Genomic DNA, 11401 nt, shown 5'->3' on the forward strand with positions numbered 1-11401 from the left:
GAACACAGAAGATTCAACGAATCGTTAAATTTTTGTTAATGGCGCTATTCATTGGCTAAACAGGATATCGTGAACAAATAGCCAATAAACGTAACTGAACAAATAAAACAAAACCTCAACTCAAGGTAATGCAAAGACTAGCGCCTATATACACAATACAGTATTATCATAGACAAGAGATTAGTCATCGTGGACAGGAAAACATGATTTCTTACTAGGCCTAAAACAAACGATATATCAGTTCTATAAAATCTAAAATTGTTTGCATAACGACGAGCAAGCCATTTGTTATCTATCTCATTAGCATATAAAATTTATTTGAGAATTAATTCAAAATGGCCACCTTCCGCCATTTTGAAATTTATCTTTTCAGTGTTTCTCCCTACATGGCTGCTTAAGTGCATGGATTTGAAGGTTTTCGACGTCCAGGAATTCATATTTGATTCGCATCGTGAAACACGCATTTTGCAGAAACATGCATTATCATAAATTTGTCACGCATTTAGCACAGGTCTACCCCTGATAACACATTATTACGAATTCAGGGAAAATGCATTTAAAATGAGAATAAATTGGTTATATTTTATTATTAAAAATGTAAAAGTAGGGTCTTCTCCTCTGGAACCCTGAGGGGGCCCGGTGGCCCCTGCACCCCTCCTAGCCAACGGTGTAGTCACGCATTTCAAATCTTTCAGGTTGGTAACTATGTTAATGATTTGATTAGTTTTGACATTTTAAACCTAAGATGGCCGCTACTTTTGTAAACAACCTCATTTTATTGTAAATTCGTCATCGTGTCTTTATAAAAGGCTTTAATGAAAGCTCTGATCATGCTGAATTGACTGATAAACAGTAAAGCTACAATTAATTATATAGAAGTCATCTCAGAGGACAAAAATCAACGTTTATAGTTAATAAAAAATAAATGTTTTAGTTTCATTGGTTATAAAATTCCAGTGTGTTTTACTGTTAATTTCCAGGACTTCGTAATTGACCATGGAGGTAGGCCTAATATAAATATAGTTTATACCTTAAACCGAAAGGTCCACTGATTAATCTCAGATACATTATACAACATTATGTCATCATCAAGCCTGATTATGACATAATTAATGTCGAAATATCGAATCCCGACACGATGGCGTGCATTTCGATACTTGGAGTATGTATTATACTATCTTAGTTTATACCTTCATGCATTGATTAAGGTTTGACTTTCAAACCTAAAAATACTGATGACTGCCAAAGATCAAAATTTGTAATCAATAGAAAATGAAGCTTTTAGCTAGTTACATTGGTTGTAAAATTCCAGTGTACTGTACTATTAATATCCAACAGTCCATATTTGATGTCCGATAAATTTAGGTTTGATCTTCAAATCAAAGGATGCTGTTGATTTTCAGTTCATAGTTGTTAGCTTAAATATTTTGTAAATAAAACTACACAAAGTGCATCTCAGGTTAACAGGTTACAAACCTTGGCTCTTAATTCTCAATGTTTGACTTTGACTTTGTCAGCTTTAACAATTACTCTTCCGTACCGAAATTGAAACAACCCTGATGTCACACTACCAGTGATCACATAGATGGAGACGTATGAGGATACATCTTCTGAGAACATCGCCTGACAATTAACTGTCATACTTGCATTTCATCAGATCACCTAAAGTTGATGCATCAAAACATAAGCCACTTGGACATACGTATGTGTCCTTGCTCTCTAGTACAATTAATTGCTTCAGTGTACTCTATTTCTGTTAGCAGTTGACATAGGCTTAGAGCACCATTTTATCTGCCTCTGGGTGTTTAAATCTATAATTTGTGCTTGCACACACCAGTGCTCAGGTCGGTTGAAGTCTCACCCTTGCAGTAAATGATGTCATGTTGCACCCACCCAATTTGTGTTTTCAACCATTCCATTCCACAAGCTTCATCAGCTTTGTTTGCAGAATTGACCACTTTACTACAGTACTATATTCAACAGCATGGGAAAGTCTGTTTGGGCTTGGGATACTGTAGAAAATGTGATATTTGTCGTTGATATTCTAACATGAGGTATGACTTACAGTACATCTGGAGTGACTTGAACTATAGAAAAATTGTTCTATTTTCTCTATGCTTGAACAAACATGCTGCATCATAATCTCATGCCACGCTGATACACGGCCCATCAAACTTATCATGATAGATGACCTTCCTACAGAATCAAGGACGATTGATCTAAGCAGCAATCCACACATCCCAAATATTTTTCCAAAGCCCAAAGACGTGGTCAGTGCTCACAGAAGTAATCGCAAATACCATCATACCTCTTTTACTGAGCACTGACTGTGACCACACATCAGGAGTGTTTTTGGGTATGCAAAAAATCGAAGAAGGTGATTAACGATCCCGAGGCGAGGGAGCTGCTAAGTTGAGTGGATGAAAGTCTGGATTTAAAGGATGAAGTCAAAGTTGATTAAATCTTTTGTCCTCTCCAAAGTCTATGATGATAGTTCAGACATCTCTTGCAGACAGGGGCGTTTGAAAAGGACAAGCTACATAAATTGCCAACCAGAACCAGCACCATTTTAAGTTGCTAGACTACTAGAACATCTGTCCCCTATTGGTCATGGTTAGGAAGTCATGAATGTGTTGACCACGTGTGCAAACGCTGTCATCCTTGCTGCACCAGCTAGTAAGCAATTAGTAGAGCTCCCATAATACACTAGCGGAAAATTATTATGCGAAGGATAAATTTAATGCTTGAAAAAAATGTCAAGCCTGCAAGACCCTAAAGAAATTTTTGAATGCATTAAATCTAACCTTCGTATAATAATTTCACGCCTAGTGTACTATGCGGAGCTCTACTAATTGCTTTATAATGTCATTAGCCGTCTTTTAATGTTAGTTATGATAATTAACTGTTGTTACCCTATGAGCCAGACTAGGTTTTGTATGCACTTTGAGGTGCAGAGAATTTGACTTCAGAAATTGTTCAGGGTGGTCCAGGAATCACTTTTGGCTTGGTAACACATTTTCAAAATGTAGCGAAAGGTCAAAAGTCAGGGTGAAAGTTCATAGCCATTGGGTCCTTAAATCTCCGCAACCATAGGTGGTAGAGAGTTAACTTACTGTAATGCTAAATATTATAAAAACAAAAAGTTGATTACCAATCAAATTATAACAAATCAATGCATTCAGGGTGTGGTGAAACGATGGGAAAGGTATGTGTGACACATTTTTAGGGAGTCTGTACTGATAAGTTCACAAGTTGTGGTCCGGCTAATCCTCCAAAATATAGAATAACCCCATACTATTTTCGATTATGTTGCATCTGTTGCATCAACCTATTCACTACTAGGCTATGCTATGGTTATTGAAATGGCTTACACAAGATATTTTAATAACCATAGTATGCCATTATTATTTATTTATAAGGAGTAGGTGGCTTGCATGAATCGCATGCCTTGCTGACTCGCAGTTTGTCAATACCTTTCAATTTGACTTTTCACATCAAATGTAACAATTCAAAAATTGACCCCACTAATAAAAAGGTTGCGAATCAATATATGGAGGATGATCTTTAGTTATGCATGATAGTTATGTTTCACACCAAGACGTTTGCAGGAATATATTAAGCAAACAATTAAAGTTGTCTTCATTGTATGACATGTCCTACTGATCAATACTGTAATTGGAGTTTACACGTGGCTGGATTTCTTGAACATAAAAGGATATACACAATAAAGGCCTATTAATTTTTACATTTATTTACGGTAGAATACATGGAGGAATAAAGAACAGCAGGGCAACAAGCATCGGTTCAATGGAGTCGATCACGCAAAGGATTAATGGTGGGAACAGACGCGGATTCCAACATTCTTGAGTATAATAATAGTCTATTGTATGATGCACCCGATGATGCATGTAGGCCTAATACTGTAGTCTCTCAGTTTCTCACATATGTACCATAATATTAGAATCCAGTAGATAGGCCTAATACATACTCCAAGTATCGAAATGCACGCCATCGTGTCGGGATTCAATATTTCGACATTAATTACAGTATGTCATCAGGAATATTGAATCCCGACACGATGGCGCGCATTTCGATACTTGGAGATATGTATACTATCTTATCTGAGATTAATCAGTGGACCTTTCGGTTTTTGGAAAACGCCCAGTAGACATCCACAGGACGACCTAAAATTCCCGCATGTACAATGGTGACGAAAATCAGCTTTGTATTTTCTTTGTGTTGCTTTTTTTCTCCGACTATTATACATTTTGTAAGCGCATCTCATTTTCGAAAAGCACTTTTTAATCTGTAGACCATCTTCAGAACCAAATCAGGCACGGCCGAATTTTGAATTCGAAAGGTGTTATCACTGGGAGCGGCTTTGAAAATAATGTAGCATATCGGCGTGTTTGGAAAATTTGTTAATTATACTAAAACAAAGCAGTTCGAAAAACACATTACAAAGATAGCTAAAAATGATACCGACATAGGGCCTATGACATGACAATAGAATCAAATAGATCTTTACAGTTGCAGTAATAGCACACAACAGGCATACAGCAGTTTAAAAGTCTGTAGAGTCCTTTTTTATAAATTATTTACGCTTCCATTTCTGTAAATTTAAAACGAATGTGAGAAAACAAATTTGTGCGAGCATAGTTAAGTCAATCAATCAATCATTTATTAGAACATACACCTTCAGATCGGTGGCACTCAAAATCATTTGGTGCGTTCAAAGTGAATTAAAATTCTTGGCTACAAGTAAAAAAAATAAACAAAAAAAACTACGAAACAAAACAAGGGAACCTTAAGTAAAAATGAAATAAACACAAGTGAGTAGTGCTGCTGATGAGGCAAGTAGCTCCCCGAAAAACACGACAAGGAAATACAACCTGCCTTGCCTGTCACATTTCGAAAATAATAATGAGCTCGTCCAAATTAGTACATATTTCTTTACTAACACAGATATTTTAGGCAGTCAACAGTAATACTTGTCTACTAAATTTATCAAACGTAAAATGATTGTTCAATTATTATGATTACGGTTCAATAATTGTAACAGACCAATAAATTTCATTAATTATTTACCAGCAAACCCTTTAAAAGGGCATTTTGGCGGGTTGACGAACCAGATTTTGAGTCTTATCTCAATAATCCAATTAAACATTAAAGAATACCTCTACTTAAGAGTCATTATCACAGCAGGCATTGCTATTTGTCAATAAACTAACAGTATACAGTAGTATTTAAAAACACAGGCTGGGAATTTTAAAAACCTGTTTTTCATAAATGTTAGGCATTTTTATTACACTTACCTTTGTTGTAATTTAAAGTATAAATCATAATGGATATTTTAAAAATCAATGACTTTGTTAGAAGTTCATAGTCTTTCATTTAATTGTGCTAGTCTTTCTATAAACTATTCACAACTAAGCTTCTCGGTTAATCTTGTTACAAAATTCCCTGAAGCAGTAATTAATAGAGATAAGAAGAGATCGGCAAGACCTGGTTCAACCATGGAGAAATTAGTTTAGTAGTTAATTCCTTCATGGTTCAACAATTGAAAATTTGGTACCGTAAACCCGGGGAAGTTTCCTTGTCGTGGGAAAGTTACGGTAAAGTACGATAATTCAGTTCAAGTTAAAATTTTATTTTTGAACCATGAATCATAATATGTTCGGGCTCGAACTGTTATAGATAATGAAACTACTTCAAAAAACCTAACAAACGTGACAACTCAATGGAAACTACTAGTAACTAACTTATTCCATTTTTGTGCATGCGCTTATATTATGTTCCTGTAACATCTCCCTTGTTTTTATTTAAAAAAAAGACATAATTTTGTGCTGTATGTATATGCTCGTAAAGAATCATCTTTTGCGTTTAGATTAGTAAAAACTATTAAATAAAATTTGATAGTTTGTATGAAACAACATGTCAGCAGCAATCAACTTCAATATTTGTTGGAGAGCTGAAGACTGATATGAACTTATTTATTATTTTTGAAATTTTATGGATTGAAATTGAACTATTTATGTTTTCAATCTGACAAGAGTCTGGTAATGGAGTCCTGGAATGATTATTTCATGACGAATAGGCTACTTTAGAGACTACCTATATGTTCCGGGTGGTCTCTTGGCATTTTTTTTAGCAAGGCCTGGCCGCAAGCCATCGCTACTTATAAGCCATGTGTCACATTTCTTTATGCTTGTGACTCAGAGCTGTGTCTTTCTGTTTAGTTTCAAATTTACTCTCATGCTCGAGTAAGAAAGGCTTGTAGGCGTGTCCAATTTAACAGCAAGTGCGATCCTTGTCAGTGTCACCACTCCCGTAGATAACAGAAGTCGTCTGCTACCACGTCCACTCCGTATAAGTCTTCCAATACAGTATCTTGTGTGGTTTTTGTTGCTGCTAGCCAGTCGACATTCTTTTCTACCAGTAACGACAATACTGGACTCAGGGTTACCGGAACGCCGCCCTCAGCGTCGTGTGCAAGGCACAACTCAAACAAACCTTGTAGTTATTAATATTTTTGCTATATTTTTGGGTTAACTTGCATACGTCATAAGATTACCTCACCTTTTCCTGGTAAAGCAAACTTTCCCGGCGTGCGTTTTTCGTGGATAAACACCACTGCTTTGCACATAAATGCCTTGCGAAGCTAGGGTTACAAGAGCCGCATTGTTAGCATTGTATAATACTTTAAACAAGGTACTTCTGCAACTTAATTATTCTTATTTTTCCGTATTTTAATTTATTTCTTTCGAAAGAAATATTGCACTGTCTACTTAGGCCTAGTCTTACTAATAGGCCTATAATAATAATATAGCCTCATCGTCCCCCGCTACACAGTACATCAGTAGGCTAGGCAACAGAACGTGATGTGCCATCCTTCCCAAGTTTTCATGTAACATTTGCATATTGTTGGCTAACGAACTTATGCTTACCGTCCCCCTCCCCCACGCTACAGTACAGACGTATATGGTTAGCCATCGGGGCCATAATGAAAGCGCCGTAATCACAATGAAAGCGCCGTTATCTTCATAAAAAGCGCTGACGTAATGCCATTCATTTTCAACCAATCACAGGTTTAGGATGACGCCAACAGGGTCACAATGAAAGCGCCATTAACTTGTTACCAAAAAAAAAAAAAGCACCGTGATCATAATAAAAGCGCCAACATAGCCATCGTATGCTAGGCAACAGAACGTGATATTGCACCTTTCTTCCCAGGTGTTCATGTAACATTTGCATATTGTTAGCTAACCAGCTGCGTGTATTCCTTTGTGAAAATTGCTATGTTCTCACACGGCTGCTAACGGTTAGCAAGATCCGGATCCTGCTAACCGTTAGCTGCCGTGCGTCCATACGAGAAAATCCCGATCCGGATACCAAAAGTATGATGATCGAATCACTGGCCAATAAGAACTGGAAATTGTAAACGCTTACGTGTGATTGGTTGATGATAAAAACGCGCTCAACTTGCTAACCGATAGCGCTTGCTAACCGCTAGCGGGATCCGGATGCTGCTAACGGTTAACCCTTACCAATCGGGCGTTCTCACACAGGTGCTAACAGTTAGCGCTAACGGTTAGCGTCCGATCCGGATACTAGGGCTCTCGTTAGAACCAGGCTAGTAAATACTTTCACAAAGCATTTGCATCTCATCTTGGCTCATGAGCACCCTACTTCGAAGTAATTGTCTTCATATTGCTAATTAATCACCGTAATGTAGCTTACACTTATGCATGGAGTAACTGGAGTACTTAAAATGTACAATAATCATTTCACTACGCGACAAACCCCGAACTTTATTCATGTATTACATAAATATTTTCATGTTGCTGTACTCCAACATCACTGGTGCATGGTAACAACCGACTGCAGACTATTTCCGGTTACACATTACTCTCCATAACGCAGCACCTCCTAGTTCTGTCACCTCTGGGTTTTAAAATTAGTTACTACCTTCCTCGACAATTTTAACACTTTTGCTTTGGCAAGCTGCGGCGGACAAAGTAGGCCCTACATGGACGATGTGTTGAAAATAGAATTTCACATTGCAAAGCAAAACACCATTACTATATGACACAAATGAATAACTGTGATCAACGTACACTTTTTATGCTCACCAATGAGCTACAATTTCGAAACCGAAGCGTATCCTTCCAATTTATGACAAATTGTGTGATCTTGTGGAGAACTTTGCAGGTTTTTCATTAGTAAAATTCGAAAACTACAAAACAAGATTTATAAACATCCATCACTTCTTTCATTAGCTTTACATGAATCGTGTAAAAGTAATTATACCCAATGGGATACTATATCATCTGCTGATGTCTTGAGCGTAGTTAAGGCATCTTCGGGAAAGTCTTGTGAGTTTGATCCTCTGCACACGGTCCTAATCAAGTCCAATATTATTAAATTTTTGCCTACAATTACAAAAATTGTCAATGACTCATTATCTACTGGAGAATTCCATCATCTCTTAAAGTTGCGAAGTATCACCTTTAATCGAAAAGTTGACACTCGATAATCAGACGCTGTCGAACTATCAGTAACCTGTCTCTTATACACATCTAGATGTGTATAAGAGACAGACCCTAGATTGTAAGTCACCCTGAAGTGCAAGATCAGTGACCCCATGACAAACCCTTCTGTATATAAACACATCATCAGCATATTGAACTATTGAAGATTAAGGTGCAAATCATTATCATACATGACAAGAGTAAAGGGCCCAGCACTGAACCTTGAGGGACACCAGATTTAACTGGGAGCCAACTAGAGACCTTTCCCTTATAAACAACTAGCTGGAACCTCTTTGACAAGAAAGATTCAATCTAGTTCAGTGCTGAGCCCCTTATATTAAATGTATTGTTAAAGTTTACTTATCAAAATCTTATGGTCATTTGAGTCGAAAACGCGACTGAAGTCTAAGGAGACCATCAACAGCATAAGCTAAGTTATCATTACAGTGATCAATCAAACATTTAACAATCTTTTCAATGATCCTACAAACTACAACATATTCTTTCATCATCATTACACATTGAGGCCCTTTTTTTTTAGATCAAACGATCTATCTTAAATTTTCTTTCTTGAGTTTGGGACTATTAGGCCTATGTGTTTAAATAACTTAGAAGGCTAACCCTAAAAAATCCTATAAAATGCGCGCGAAGCGCGCAAAATATTTTGTTTTTAATTCTAATTTCGTCGGAATTGATTGAAACTCCCTAAAATGTGCAATTTTTAGAGGAAATTGGCCTACTTAAACAAGAAATGCGGGAAAGCGCGCGAAATTTGAGATTTTTAGGCACTTTCAGGGGAAATTGCATCTTCAAGGGGTGGGAAAAGATTTTCCACAGAGGGATATTTACCCTTGTCCGCCGGTGGTTACGCCACTGTAGAGAATATCTGACGGCTTAGATCAAAGGAGTTATAAAAAAAAATCCTAAAAAATGTGCGCGAAGCGCTCAAAAATTTTGTGTTTTTAATTCTAATTTCGTCGGAATTGATCAAAACTCCTTAAAATGTGCAATTTCTAGAGGAAATCGGCCTACCTTAAAAAGGAATGTGCGCGAAGCGCGCGAAATTTGAGATTTTTAGGCACTTTCAGAGGGAAAAGGGCATCTTCAAGGGGTGGAGAAAGATTTTCCACAGATGGATATTTCTCCTTGTCCCCCGGTGGCTACGCCACTGTGGAGAATATCTAGCAGCTTAGATCAAAGGAGGTATGGACACTTGAAGTGGAGCAGGGATATCTTCCTTTCTTCCTTTTTATTCTTATCTTTATTTTTCTCTTCTCTTTTTCTTTTCATTTTTCCTTTCCTTTTCTTTTCCCCTTCTTTCACTTTCCCTCCCTATCCCCTCTTTCTTTTCTCTTATTACCCAGCCCGGTAGGACGGCTTGGTCAGCCCAGTAAAAAACGTCAGGGATCCACGGTCAGCCTGGTAACAACCCCCTGTTACGCCACTGTCTTCCGCCTGTTACGCCACTGGGCTTCCCATTCAACAACGTATTGCAATAAGATTCCTTTACCTAAAAGGTTTTGAATGGTTTTGCATCTGGTTAGGCTGACTTCATTCAATATTACATTCCACCTCGTTCATTTCGTTCTTCTGATAAATACCTTCTCCGCAATCTAAAACCGTCACTAAAAACGTATGGCGAAAGATCGTTTACCAGTGCCGTAGCCAGTACGGTTGGTCAGGTTTTAAGGTGACCACTTTTCGCGTATACGGTGAGCAAATCTTGTGATGTTTTTACATTTTGATATAATCTTTGGAGCTTTATCCCCTTTAGCAATCCACTAGCTTTCCCTTATTCTATGGTGTGAAACTGTAATGCTTTTACTATTAGGTACGGTAATCTTCGGAGTGATATCCCTTTAGCAATTATGTTGGTGCTTTATTTTCGAGCCAGTGCAATATTTTATGGATTGACGCTTATTAATGTACTTAAATAAATATGTTTGCTTCTTATTTTTTTCTGTTTTATAAATATAATACATTCGAGTTCGAGTTTCATAATTTCTTACAATACACAAACATTTTAAGACTAATATACATGATTATTACTGTAAAGGTTGTCCACCCCTCGGGCGCTTTGAGACTATACAGTATAACGCACTATATAAATCAAATTACAAACACATTATGTTTCAGATTGAGATTTCATGGAGAATATCATGGCGGCGATCATACAGTGGCCTATACTGCGATGATGGCACGATAGCAAATGGTGCGTTAGTGTCAGGACAGGGGCAACTAATATGTGACATCTCGTGTTCGAATAGAGTTGGCCTAAGCTTCTATTGTACCGACTTTAGTGTGGGAGAAGACTGGACATCTGGAGTCAACACCGTTACATTTGATGCAGGAACTCCTTCGTTCGAAATGAGGTAGGCCAATTACCACAGTCAAGAATCACGCTTGAATTCTTAAAACGAACAAGTCCTGTCCTGTTGAGCTTAAGCTAGCTGTAATTTAAAAATACTCCCGCCGGATCAGGGTATTATTATGTTGTATTAATTGTGATAAAATCAAAAATAAAATCCTCAAATAATATGTCAAGCAAACAGAATATGAAAAGAAAAAAATAACAGAATCCTTGCAAATTAATTTCACCTCTTTTTCAATTCAAACTCATCAATTAATTGATATGGAATTAACGTAATCTAATGTATACATGAGAAAACTACGTGAAGTACAAGATAATATAAAATAGTTACACAAACCAACGTAAACAAACAACTTTAAAAAAAAAACTAAATATTATTAATAATAGTTAATCATTAATAAATAATTTAATATTAAATTAGCTGGGACAAATGTTGATCAACAGAAACATTTGGAATATCCATAACATAATACTATTTGCGCTTGTTTCTCTGATAAGG

The 11401-nt window shown here is 36.9% G+C and overlaps 1 protein-coding gene across 1 annotated transcript in view; it reads left to right on the plus strand.

Moving 5' to 3' along the window:
* The window catches only part of LOC117108507, a 64203-nt gene that overhangs the window by 844 nt on the left and 51958 nt on the right, over nucleotides 1-11401 (plus strand). Inside the window, exon 2 of the mRNA XM_033250528.1 lies at nucleotides 10668-10903. Within this exon, the coding sequence (XP_033106419.1) occupies nucleotides 10668-10903 (236 nt within the window). The remainder of the gene's footprint in view (nucleotides 1-10667; nucleotides 10904-11401) is intronic.

Source organism: Anneissia japonica, unplaced genomic scaffold, assembly GCF_011630105.1.
Source record: "Anneissia japonica isolate Jap-2015-1 unplaced genomic scaffold, ASM1163010v1 scaffold287819_len434453_cov191, whole genome shotgun sequence".
Lineage (NCBI taxonomy): Eukaryota > Metazoa > Echinodermata > Crinoidea > Comatulida > Comatulidae > Anneissia > Anneissia japonica.